Source organism: Aptenodytes patagonicus, chromosome Z (assembly GCF_965638725.1).
Source record: "Aptenodytes patagonicus chromosome Z, bAptPat1.pri.cur, whole genome shotgun sequence".
NCBI classification, from domain to species: Eukaryota; Metazoa; Chordata; class Aves; order Sphenisciformes; family Spheniscidae; genus Aptenodytes; species Aptenodytes patagonicus.
This window is the reverse complement of record NC_134982.1, coordinates 32,950,525-32,964,823: the sequence shown is the minus strand read 5'-3', so window position 1 is coordinate 32,964,823 and position 14,299 is coordinate 32,950,525. Positions and strand designations below refer to the sequence as shown.

Here is a 14,299-nt window from a genome sequence, read left to right as displayed (position 1 = left end):
TTTTCTTTACTACCTGCCAGTTCTACACACAAATATACTAAACGTTGGGAATGAATAGTCTTATCATAATGATCTATGCCATCTCATCATCACACAGAATAGGAGCAGTGATGTTTACCATACACCTGCTGTATTATCTCAATTCCCAGAAACGACTACATTGCATTTCTTTCTAATTAGAATCATAGCATAGTTTGGGTTGGAAGGGACCTCTGAAGGTCATCTAGTCCAACCCCCCTGCCGTGGGCAGGGACATCTTCGACAAAATCAGGTTGCTCAGAGCCCCGTCCAACCTGACCTTGAATGTTTCCAGGGATGGGGCATCCACCACCCCTCTGGGCAACCTGTTTCTGACAACAAGCTTGTCACATCATTACTTGGTTTGAAAGTAGGTTCTAACAGACAATCAGAGTGAGATGCTACAGATACATTTGTTCGTGACTAGTTTACCAACTTCCTTCATGAATCACATTCTCCAATACTCTAAAATGTCTGTTGCAGAGAGAGAGGGAACTCAAGCAATATCGGTTGAAAGCTTATTTAGTACATTAATACCCAAGAACATCTCCACTAAATTTGTTAGTCACCAATCACTGTGCTAAATAAGCACTCTAGGTACTTTATATTTTAATGGAAATCTGCCTAATAAAATCAGTTATGTCTCAACTTGTCCTACAGTCTTCAAAGTAAAGCTCTTCTGTCATTTGTTCAATATCACATATATAATAACTATGAAACAGCGGTGACATACATACTTAGTTATTAAGAACATTTTAATAACAACGATATTTAAAATATCAAAAATATTAGAAAAAAACATTCCCCTTTTTTCTAGAACATGGCACAATGCCAAGTGTCTAAGGATATGGTAGTATGATAAATTATCTAGTTAGTACATTTTAAGAAGTTTAAGAAGTTACCATCTCTCTACCAAGACACAGTAAATGTTCACGTACATGTGCCTGGATATAGCACTGAGAATGAGAATGGTTTAGCTCTGCAAGTCATCCAGTTTATTATGCTAGCTTCTTCTTTTTCCCCACTTAACCCTGTTATAATGGATAATAAAATCACCAACCGGAGTGAGATGTCTATAAAACTTTCGTTGTATTCACTTCAATTAATGGTTTTAAAAAAATGAAACAACCTTTTTAGCATAACAGAAATGAAAAGTCTAAGATGCTAGAAAGATGATTTTTAAACTATTTACCTAATGTACACATTGCTAGTTACATTTGCATAAACATACTATGTTCATTTTGACCATCCAACAATGCTATATTTAATTAACCATTTGTGTATGTTGTGAGATATAACCATATAACCAGCACTATATTTATAAATGAAAATTCTGCATTTTTTCTAAATAAAATTTTAAAAGTTATAATAATAATTATTATTTGCATTTATGTTTCCCAGCCTAAGACTTCAATACCTTCTGAAGTTGATTTGAAATTGTTCCCATTTTGCAACAAAGTGATAGTGTGAAAGACTAAATGATTTAATCTAATCCTATAATTAGGGGCAGATCTGGAACTAGAACACAATACATGAGCACAAATACCTGTGAAAAAAAAATTAAATGCAAAAGCTACATTATACCAAATACATATATTCTTCATTATCTGTTCTGCCATTTTTATCTGCATGCAGTACTTAAAGGAGTTCTATTGTTGTTTGCATTTTAAATATTACAGCTTACACAGTGGCAAATTAATCTTCAAAACAATTTTGGTAATAGAGGAAGACCAGAATTATCCAATGCATTTGAAACAAAAGTAAAGAGATGGATGCAACTGCCTAAGGTCATTCAGCAAGCCAAGGGCAGAGCTGGAGCTAGAACTCAAATCGTTTAATCCTAGCCTCATGTTTTAACACTGGTAAACGCTGCCTGTCCCAGGCTGTTAGCGGGAATTGTATTTAGGCTCTGACAGTAAAGTAGACTCTTTGACTGTGTGATGCCCAAAGGAGAAGATGAAAAACAAGAAACCATATGTCTGAAGTCTTTCTGAATATGCCTCAAGAGCATCAGAAATAGGAAAGCATATTTTTTTTAAAAAATTTGCTACGCATTAATATCCATTTTAGGATTCCTGATATGTTCTGAAAGAACTAAATGAAAATTTAAATGGCAACATCAAAATCAAAGAACTATCATAACAGATTAGTATTAACATGATGTACACTAAAAGGTTATGGTACACACACTTCCTAAGGACTGTAAAGGCTCATTTTACCACCCCAGCCATAAAACAAAACTCTTCTTGTCACAACATACAGAATGAATGAGTTGTAATGAAGACCTGAATCTACTTTTTCTTAATTATCAAAGCACAGCTTCTCACTACACTTAACTAAAAACACATGTACTCATAGTCTGTAAAGTACTATAAGTTCTTCATACGGGATTTAATCCCACAGTAAAACCAAAACAGATGTAAAAAGAAATGACAGAAAGCCTCCCAAACTTTGCACAAGTCTGTCCCAAGGGAAAAAAAAAAAAAAAAAGAGGAGAAAAAAAACCCAAAACAAAACACCCACACTGAAAGGGTGCACCAGCTAATTGCTAAGGCTGCATTAACTAATCCAGTAAAAAAGTAATAGTATGTTTTGCCATCTCCATAAAGTGTGGACATTATCTTCTGCTTATGAACTTAGAGAACACCTCTCATAGGGTACAACTACTAAGAAGTTTATACAGCCTTCTGAAAGTGTGTAAGGAATACTAATACCACAGCTCATTGCTTTTTCATCATGAGTTCACATATTTTCTCAGTATTTACAAGTAGGTGCTCCTTTAGTTAAAACTAGATATAAAAAGATCAACAAATTAAATCCTTTCAAGGAACTGTATGAAGTTATATTGCCCTCTGCTGATGAACAGCTAAAATTGGACATAAAACTAGAGCTCGTGCTCCAATAAACACTTTGAATAACGTATGTTACTGAAATTCAAATATTTGTTTTACTATGATATAATTCCAACAGACCCCAAATGTCATTTCTGTTTTTCAAAGAATTGTCAGCAAACAGAGCAATAGAAAAGAGATCTGAGGAAGAGAAAACATGCAATTTTAGGTTTTTTCTGCTCCAGGAGTTGGAAAATAAACTCTGCTAATTTCATTTTACTCTAAGATAAATTCACCTGCATGATCTCACTTTAAATTACTTACATTTTAAAATGTTTGTCAAAACAAATTGCATAATATTAACACCATTCTTTGCCTTGAAATGAATATGAAATGATATCTTATTTAGCAATAAGCAAAACAATCTACTCCACATTGATGTTCAAAGGCAATTTTTAAAAGGAACTATATAGGAGAGGTTAGGAAAGAACCTTATATCCAGTCTATACAGACTGTTTGATGATGAAAATATACTTACTCAGATTACAAATCGAACAGTATGCTTTTATATAGCCTCCAAATCTCATCTTGATTAAACACTGGATTTACATTTATAAATATTTTAATGATTAGTTAGAAGAAATAATTAGTTAGAAGAAATTCTTGCTGCCTTTTTAAATTTTTTTTCCAAACACTACAGCTTACTACTGGTAATGCTAATGTGTTATTAACACCTGCTGGAGCCAGAGAGAACTGTGTGAGCCACCTAATTCAGCACCTTGTATTGGAAGAGTTTACAAAAAGTGTTGCTCATTTTAGCTTTGCCCTTGTCTAGACTAATATCTTCAATACAACTAGTTCAAATAAACAGCAGCAGTGCAGATACAGTTGAACATACTTTGAAAGGCTCGAGTAGATCAAATTACAGCCTAAATTCCCTTCCAGCCTTTAACTTCTTGGTTTTGCATGTGCTAAAGCACAAATGCTTTACCTTAACTGCAGTTTTATGATGTGTTAATTAGATCACGCTAGGTAATTTCATCTGACCACATATTTAAGCTCTAATCTATATAGGCCTCTGATTTCCTTATACTTTTCTTAAAATATGATTAGCAGCACACATAGTATAATAACGTCACCTTGGAAACAAGGCGGTATGTTGTCCCAGCACATAAATAATGATCTTGCATTTTTCCAATAGGATGTTTTCATAATGCCTTTTTAGGTTTTTTTAAACCACAAAAGAGTTCAGGCCTGAGATAAATGGGCAAATAAAAGGAAATAGTACCTACAATGTATTCTAAATAAAAGGGAGTTGTGCTCATCTTAACATCAAGTTTTCTTCATTCTTTGTTTTACAAGCCACTTTCACTAAAACTCAACAAGTTTAAGACAACAGAAAAGAGAACGTTCTTTAAGTTGTGATTTTCTGTAATTTTTGTCTGGCCCACACACAGATGGTATACAATGTCTTAATATAACAAAATATATTTTATTTACAATACTCATACATACCACAAGGTAACAACAAGAACTATTTGAAAAGGAAAGAAAGAATAGGAACCATGACAAAATATTAGTATTTCTTGGGCTTTTATAAGTAGCAGATAGTTAATCAACTAATATATATTGGTGATGTAATTAAACACATAAAATATTCAGCTGTCAAAAAAGAGACATATCAAAGCTGTAAATAGGAATAGGAGTAAACTAGCAATTGGTATAAGAGAATAAAGGTATTGCCACACAAAGTGGAACACTTTCTTTTTATTTCGTTTCTATACTGCTGACCACTATTTCTTTAAAAAAAAAAAAAAAACCAAACAAAAAAAACACCTTAATAGCTATCCTAAAGTACAATAATTTCAAGCCTGGTCCTAAAATCAGGATTTTTTTAATACAGCATTCTTATTCACATGTCATAGAATCACAGAATCGCACAGGTTGGAATGGACCTCAAAAGATTATCTGATTCAACCTTTCATGGGAAAGGCAGCCTAGATTTATCTCATTCCAATGCTTATTTCCCACCCAAAAACATCCCAAATTCCAAACACTGGTTAATCTGAATAACTTTCCTTTGTACTGAGACCTTGTGGATTAGGTCACCAGGCGACAATGTGTTTAAAAAAAAAAAATGTTCCTCAATATATCCTAAATACAAATAAAGGCCTATTAAGATCCTAAACTCCATAGCTGAAGCTTCACAGCACACTTTAGTCTCTTTAGGGTATGATTTCAGTTTCTACAATATGTATGATTGACTATAAATTCAACCTACTTTTCTTTCACATTCACCAAGAACTTTTGTCCATTATGACGAACACAACTGAGAAAGAAGATGACCACATACTTCCCTCCATCATGCTTACTCATTGACTGTTCTCCTAACTAATAACTAAGCTTCTAGAATTTCAGCTTGCAAATGGCTTCTAAAACCATGATTCTGAAGAATGTCTTACAATGACTATTGCCACACTTTATACTAAAAACAAACTATTTTTAGAACCACCAAGATTCATATTTGCCTCACGAGAATAATGGCATAATTGTTTCCCATAACTTACATTCCTCCTTGTCGATCTCTTTGTGTAATCTTCATTTATCTCTGTCCTGGTTTCAGCAGGGATAGAGTTAATTTCCTTCCTAGTAGCTGGTACAGTGCTGTGTTTTGGATTTAGGATGAGAACAATGTTGATAACACACCGATGTTTTAGTTGTTGCTAAGTAGCGCTTACACTAGTCAAGGACCTTTTAGTTTCCCATGTTCTACCGACTGAGAAGGCTGGAGGTGCACAAGGAGCTGGGAGGGGGCACAGCCAGGACAGCTGACCCAAACTGGCCCAAGGGACATTCCATACCATGTGACGTCATGCTCAGTACATAAACTGGGGAAAGCTGGCCGGGGGGGCTGCTGCTCGGGGACTGGCTGGGCATCGGTCGGCGGGTGGTGAGCAATTGCACTGTGCATCACTTGCTTTGTGTATTGTTGTTATTATTACATTATTACATAATACAAAATATTATTATTTTGTTTCAATTATTAAACTGTTTTTATCTCAACCCATGAGTTTTTCTCACTTCTACTCTCCCAATTCTCTCCCCCATCCCACCGGAGTGGGGGGAAGGAGTGAGCGAGCGGCTGTGTGGTACTCAGTTGACAACTGAGGTTAAACCACAACAACCTCCCAAGCTCATTGCTTAGATTCTAAATTTTTCAGGACATGTATCAATGGACTTCTGATATGCTTCTGGGGAAAAAAAAAAAAAAAAAAAAGAAAAGTATTTTCTGTTGAAGATCCTGAGCATTATCAGAAGTACAAAGCACTTAGTTATCAGAGCAATAAACAGCTATCCCAATACATATGTACAGCAGTAATCTCCAGCTCACCCGTACTCTGACATTGACTGTTCAACTATGTTGACATTCAACTACAATGACAAGACCAGAAATGAGAAGCAGGTATCAGCAAACTAAGGGAAAAAGAAAAAAAACACCAACCTCAGACACATAAAGTGCTTACATTCTTACAAGTTTCCATGAAAAAAATCTTTTTCACCTTATCCCAACAATTCAAATGTGCTAGTCTTCAGACACATGCCTTAAGCCCCCAGATATCTTTATTTTTGCCAGTGGAGTTTCCAGGTTGCCTGTAGTTTTACTGCTTATGTAGTACCTCATCATTTCTGTTTTGGGAAAGGTAAACAGCTCAATATCCAAGCCAAACTAGGACTTCCAAAATAGGTATTAACATCATCAGGAGAGGTGTACTAAGAATAGTCTCCATTCATATCTAGCAAGATTGAGGTCCAAGTGAAAGACTGCAGCCATTTTCATTCACATATTTCACCAGAAAAAACATTTGACCATGTAGAGGCTGCTTGTGACCATCTGACAACAGAGGTGCTGCCATCCTCTTCTATAAAGGGTTTCAGGATTCATGAAGGACATGAAGATGGAACTTCCTAGAAGATGGAAGTTCTCCATCTTCCTCATCGTGTGGGGTCTTCAAGCCTCACCAAGTTGATGTTCCTGTAAGTAATAATCTAACTCTTCCAGGGGAGAACACTGAAGCCACACATGTAAACCATGTCAAGCTGCACTAAAGCAACACTACATACACTCATATTGCCCAAATCCAAGAAATTGAAGAGATTTCCTAGAATTATATAGCATTTTCTAGTTTCCAAAGCAAAAACAGTTTCAACAACCACACATAAATCCCAGTCTAGGTACATCCTTAGACGGGACTTTAGAAGAACTTGAGATATTCCTATGAAGACAAAACAATTGCCCCAGGCAGAAAAACCAACGTTTATAAGGGTGGCTTCTGGTCATTCTGAAGTGACAGCTGTGAATAATTTGAAGTTTTATGGATCTCATGAAAAGCAGGCCTGACGTTCTGAGTCAGAAGTACTCAGTGTAAGGACCTAAAAGGTCAGGGTGGACTCAGGAAAAACCAACTGAAGGGAAAGACTATCATGGTGGTTTTAGAAACAGAAGCCTTAAAAACATAGGTTATTCTCTTAAATTGAAATGATGATCAGAGAATTGATGTGATTACAAAAGAAGCCCTAGCCCAAAGGAGGTGCAAAGGAAATAGTAACAGAAATAATCTTTGTTTTAAAGCCCTTCTAAGAAAATACACAAGAAGCCCAAAAATGGCATGATAAACTAATAATCCTCTAAGATCAAATGAAGCAATTGCTCACTGAACTGCTCCCATCTTTGAACTTGCATTAAAGCTGTTGCCCAGGTTGTGCTAATTTCACCTGTGGCTTACTAGAATTACCATCTCACTTGTCTTCATTATTGCAAACCACCCACTTTGAAAATTGCTTCTTGGATGGTAACTTTAATGAAATACATGATACTATGAAATTTTAAACTTGGTATTTCCTGAACTTGGAACTACAATTTTTCTGTACTTGCTTTCCCAGTAAATGCAGTAAGAATTAAGAATGGCCAGGAAGTCATGAATCTTTTCTGGTATCTAGACCCATTCATAGTGCTAAAAACCTAAACCTGCCAGAAAAATACTTGAAGAGATTGAATGTTCAGAGAATAAACTTTGCACAAAAGCTTAAGAGCTCAAGGATGGAAGACAGGAGGTCTACCAATGCTCTCCTACATAGGAGATAAAAATGTATTTTCAGAATTGAAAAAAGAATGCAGATTATATTTAGGATCTGCCTTACAGAGATTCTCTGATTGCTGTTCAGTATTACCACTCATTAAAAAGTTGTGTGCACATTTTTTATATTGCAGTGAAGTAGTGCTGCTGAGTAGTTATTTCAGTGATTAAACAATACTGAAAGTCAATTTCACAATTACAGTAAAGGGCATATATAAAATAAAACAGTTTCTTTTCTGGGCTATCAAGAAACAAAAAAAAAAAGTCAAAGATGCTAAATGGGAATAATGAAAAGCAAACAACAGAATGAAAACTGTTTTTCCACCAACAGACATGGAGCAACAGTTCAGATTATGACAAAGTTTCCCCCCGAAATCAGTAATGAAAGTAAGTTATTTGTAAGAGTGACAGGGTGACAGAGTAACTATGACCACAAATTCAACCAGGATGCCAAGTATTGCTAAAAGTACCTGTTAGACTATGTGCCTTTCTTGTATGAGTGACTCCTAAGTGATCATTGCCCTAAAAAAAAAAAAAAAAAAATTTATACTGAAAGGCAAACTTCATTTTAAATAAGAGATCTACTAATTCAAGCAATGGTTCTTTGGAGTGTCCTGGTTTTGGCTGGGATAGAGTTAATTTTCTTCCTAGTAGCTGGTACAGTGCTGTGTTTTGGATTTAGCATGAGAACAATGTTGATAACACACCGATGTTTTAGTTGTTGCTAAGCAGTGCTTACTCTAGGCAAGGACTTTTCAGCTTCCCGTGCCCTACCAACTGAGAAGGCTGGAGGTGCCCAAGAAGCTGGTCAGGACAGCTGACCCAAACTGGCCCAAGGGACATTCCATACCATGTGACGTCATGCTCAGTACATAAACTGGGGAAAGCTGGCCAGGGGGGATGCTGCACGGGGACTGGCTGGGCATCAGTCACCGGGTGGTGAGCAATTGCATTGTGCATCACTTATTTTGTATATTCTTTTATCATTACTATTTTTCCCCCTTCCTTTTCTGTCCTGTTAAACTGTCTTTATCTCAACTCACGAATCTTACTTTCCCCCCCCACCCCAATTCTCTCCCCCATCCCACTGGGAGTGGGGGGAGCAAGCAAACGACTGTGTGGTGGTTAGCTGCCTGCCAGGTTAAACCACGACACGGAGATAGAGGAATCACTTGACAGCCAATCTACGTATTTCAGTAGGCACAACACAGTTGCAGTACACCAGAGCTTGTTTATCATCATACTGACTGACACTCCTGTAACACCCTCTGGTATTCACCAAACCCCATGGGGTCCATAAAAAATTCTGAAGAATCTAAGTGGTTTCTTGGTCCAGGAAGTTCTGAACTGCTAAACTATCCGTAAAACTGCACTTTATAAAGGCATACTCCTTCTAAGAGTAAATACAAGAAAACCATTAAAATAACTTTTATTCTCACCTCTTCTAACTATAAATGATGCATTCATGTCCAGCAAACAACTTGTATTCAAGTTTTTGCCTATCGTAAACCATCATAACAAACCAGTAGTTTCTAAAACCCAGCAGCAAAATCATGAGCAGTTCTACTGTAACAAATAGAAGACTTACTTTAAAAAAAAGAAGAAATAAAAGGAAAAAAGAAAAAATAGGGAAAAAAAAGACAAAAGAGAAAGAAAAAAGGGAAAGTCTTCTGTAAAAGCCTAGTTTTTCCTCATTTCACTGTATTTAAAATGTCAAGAAATTCTGTAAGCTTTACACACTAGGGAAGCTCTCAAGAAACAACACTTCTGTGTGTCACCTGACTTTATATTCTTCCTTCTGAAAAGCTATTTATCAGAGTCTTTCAGACTCTGCACAGAACAGAGTTTATCACTAGCAATTTTTATAGACATGGCCAAACAATTATGGAAATGACATGAAAAGATCTGCATTTATCTCTCTGGTCACTACAGTTATCGAAGGACTAAGATAACAAATGTGACATGAATCCCCTTTGCCTAACTCACAGCCTTCCCTTTTTGGATTTACTGAAAACAGTCCATTTGCCAGACCTCCTCACACCTGCTTTATTCAGCTATGATATCTATGACCTAACATCAATGCAAAAAGTTAACAACTAATCTTCTTAAGTATGAAATTAAAACAGTGCAAAAATTAAAAAGTATTAAAAAAAAAATCTTATTTGGGTAATTGTCAGCATTCTCATTTACGACTAGTTTTGAGAAAACAACGATATCAATTCCAACTTGCTTTCAAAAGCCCTATAGTATCAATAAACTTGTGTCTTATTTCTGAAGATTCACAATATCAGGGCAGTCAAATCTGATCATCTGACTACTCCTTCAGTTTTTCTACCTGTGACGGTGTGCTCCCCCACCCAACCTGACCTTTATCTCCTGTAACCCTGCTTAAGTGATAACTACCAGGAGCAGTCGTTAATGGATGCTGATGGTGATAGCTTCGTCCATTAACGAAGTGGATTGGGGAGCCAGATAACAACACAACAGCCCTTGGTTATTGTGAGAAATATGCCCACCTAACCACAGTTATCAGTATGTAAATATGACCATGAGTCAATCATCTTACCCCTATAAATAGTGAGCAGCCCAAGAGCCCTTTGAGCTCTCCTGCATGCAGCAGGCTGCATGCTAGGATCTCTCCTTGAGAAGGGATGCCTCTCAAGGTTACTCCTTGAAGTTGAGAGATTCCTTGCCGCAACAGATACTCGGTAAGTGACTAATAGCATGCTAAACTTTGAAATCTTAGCTAAGTGATATAAAGGATTGATTGCACATATATAATCCTTTAGACATAAACCGTTGACGAAGACTGGGACTAGGATTGGATCCAGCCGCACCTAAACTCCTCTCTGAGAAGGAGTTTAGAAAGCAAGGGGGTCCTTTCTGAACCTCATGACTCAACGGGAGGGTCTTCCTGACAGTATTGTCTGACCCTGTCCCCTATGCAGTAAATAATCAAGTGTACCTTGCCATCGAATCTTGTTCGCTGTCGCATTTACCATTGAACTTTGTTAATTCACACTTCAACTCACTGTTTTCTATCAATAAAGTATTGTTGCTTCTCTCTTACAAGTGCAGTCTCACTCCATCCACGACACTACCATATATTCATATATTTTCAAGTATTTGCAACTGGAGACAAAACAGAACACAGATAGCAATGCAAAACAGTTTAAACATTATTTTAAGTAACCAACTAATTCTTTTATAAATTACTTAAACGGAGAAAATAAAGCAAAGCAAGGAATTTGGATTAGGAATTGTATTTTTAACATGAACATTTGCAGATTGTTCATGCAAAAGATCCAAATTCATTACTGTTCAATGAAAAGTAGCCTTATTAATACTTGCAAATTGTCTATAGTGCATCTATAGAATACCTTAAACACAGCTTTTTGTACTTCATTTCTTGCTGTATTATCTTGGTTAGTAGGACACTTAAGAAAGAAAAACAAGTAAGTACAATTATTAGTTTACACTAATAACAGGGAGACCTGCTGTGCATTATCTTAGGGAAGCAAGAGATGAAAAACCTGGCAAATATGCTGCTTCACAATGCTTTTACACAACATTATTGTTAATTACTTTGAAAATGCTTAATCGTACATAAGCTTGAAAAGCAAGCATAATCACAAACCACAGGCTAGGCAAACACACAAATGCGTGCCCACATACAAAGGCACTGAAGAAACAATTTGGAAAGGAAGATTCTTTTACCGTCAACTATTTTTCCAACCTATGCATACAGGCAGGAATCATTATAACTGCAGAAAGAACTCATGGGACAATTCACAGAGTTGCTTGTTGCTATGATTTTATTATGAAGAACAATAAAACCTATCAGTCATCCAATCGCAAACGAACTCACAGGAGATGTAACAACCAGAAATGAGAGACCCCAGAAAGCACATTCACCTCAGGACACAAACTGCTACAGATTTCTGTCTAGTTTGTGAACATCCCATATAATTTTTATTCCAGCTATAACACTAAGGTATGATTAGCTCAGCATTTTTAAGCTGCTGCTCTGGTATAGAATCAAAGAATTGTGTAGGTTGGAAAAGACCTTTAAGATCATAAAGTCCAACCATTAACCTAGCAGTGCCAAATCCACCACTAAACCATGTCCCTAAGCACCACATCTACACATCTTTTTAAATACCTCCAGGGATGGGGACTCAACCACTTCCCTGGGCAGCCTGTTCCAATGCTTGACAACCCTTTCGGTGAAGAAATTTCTCCTAATATCCAATCTAAACCTCCCCTGGTGCAACTTGAGGCCATTTCCTCTCATTCTATCGCTTGTTACTTGGGAGAAGAGACAGACACCCACCTTGCTACAACCTCCTTTCAGGTAGTTGCAGAGAGCGATAAGGTCTCCCCTTATGACAGAATGTATGACAGAATTAACATAGTACCACTATGTTACCAGTATCTGAAGTAACTACTTTTCAACATATCAGTACTATCAGCTGGCAACTTCCTTGCCAGAAAATTATTAAGAGGTGATTCAAGTTTGAGACTGTGTTTCACTGCTGCACAGACACCAGCCAATACGGAGAAGCCACAGAGCAAGTTACAGGATGCAGAAGGAAATAACAGGATTATACTGCACTTTAGTAATCATCCCAGCAGCTTCAGAAGGTAATGCTGGCAGCCTCTGAGGTATTTAGAGCAAAAGAAGCACCTACATCATTTTAGGACTATATGAGCATGGATTTGCTCAGAAAAAAAAAAAAAGAATCCAAATAAAATTGGATTGTTGTCCTTGTAAGAAATATTACTATGTAGAACATACCTTCACAAAGAAAAAAAAAAAAATTACAGCCTGATTTTTGTTTAATAAACGTATATAAGTGTTAATTTAATTAACATGCATTTTCTTCACAGTCATTTTATGAATAGCTCTGCAAGGTAAAACAAGATTACTGAATCTTAATTAAAAATAAAAATCCAAATGAACTGCAGCAACATAATCAATACAAATTACATCATTTAAATTAAGCAAAATTTAATTAAAGGCATTCACATTAAATTTATTCTCTTTGGATTCAAAGCTTTTCCAATTCAAACTGTTTTGTAACAATTTTACAAGCAGCACAGCAGTCAATAAAAATTTGTATTATTCTAAATTAGCCATTATGTGCTAGACACACCATTTTTATGAAACAAAATACTGATTCTGTCGCATGTTGGAGTTTAGCAACAAAGCCAGAGGAAGGAAAATTCACTTCACCCTCCAGGCTGATTCTGTACAAATGCACTACACTATCACTGCCCATTTGATTATGGTAACCCATGTTACACAAAGCAACTGAATGGTTCTATTGAAGTTACCTCTCTTGCAAGAGAGAGGTGGTACTCAAGCACCTGTTGAGTACACAGCAGAAGCGCTGTCTCACAGAAAACATGAATCTGCCTATAAAAATATATGTAGCATTTCTCATAAAAGTTGCAGAGCCAAAAAGTTGCAGGAGACCCACTGGTAGTCATTATTAACACTAAAATTCTGTCTGAAATGAAATAAAAAAATGCTTGCTTTTTAGAGATGCTGAATTATGCTAGCTGTCAATAGGACCTGAATATGCTCAGCACCTTCCAAAAGTCAGAAATAAAAATGTTTGGTTAGCTATAGAAGCTTGTCAAAATATATTTATGCCAAAGTAGTTAAAAAAAAATATAAAAAAATTCTTGCATTACAAAGTTAGCTTTTAATTTTTCCAGATCACAAATGCTGCAAGAACAGATTTTCTGGTATTTATTTCCATATTCTATCCCACACAAAGACATGAAATTCAAGAGCATGACATTTTTTGAAAGTTTTCTTCATCTTAAAAATGCCCTCTGAATAAATTCTAATTGTACCCCAACTAAAGCAAAGACCTCGTAATTTTGAATATCAGATTCAATAACTACAATGCTTATAACATCGAGGGGCAGCTTCTTTTAAGAACTCTGACAGACTAGGTCTGCAAGATCAAGCAACTAATAAACAAGTTTGTCAACACCACAAAAGGAAGGAGGGCAAAGCCCTTCTGAAGTACTGCAGGGATGTTTTGGCCACAGCCACAAGAGGACCATGGAAGATTGTACTGTTTACCAGGCAGAAGACCCTATAATAAGGAAGAAAAAGTGAAGATTTAAAAGAGACTGATACAATCTGAAGAACATACAGAATGCCATTCTAAGATGGTAAGCAAAGATAAAATCATACACAACTTATAACTCTCCATTATAATAAACAGGAAATGCTCCCCAGGTTCTAACATGTACCAATAGCTTAAAAAAAAAAATTATAATGTCTGAAATGTGTGC

At 36.2% G+C, this 14,299-nt stretch overlaps 1 protein-coding gene across 10 annotated transcripts in view; it reads right to left on the bottom strand.

Moving 5' to 3' along the window:
• The window catches only part of KDM4C (lysine demethylase 4C), a 295,962-nt gene that overhangs the window by 200,841 nt on the left and 80,822 nt on the right, over window positions 1-14,299 (bottom strand). Inside the window, exon 9 of one of the 10 annotated variants that reach the window (XM_076363463.1) lies at window positions 8,455-8,506. The exons of the other annotated variants lie outside the window; for them this stretch is intronic. Coding sequence (XP_076219578.1) covers window positions 8,455-8,506 — 52 coding nt within the window. The remainder of the gene's footprint in view (window positions 1-8,454; window positions 8,507-14,299) is intronic. 10 annotated transcript variants of the gene reach the window in all.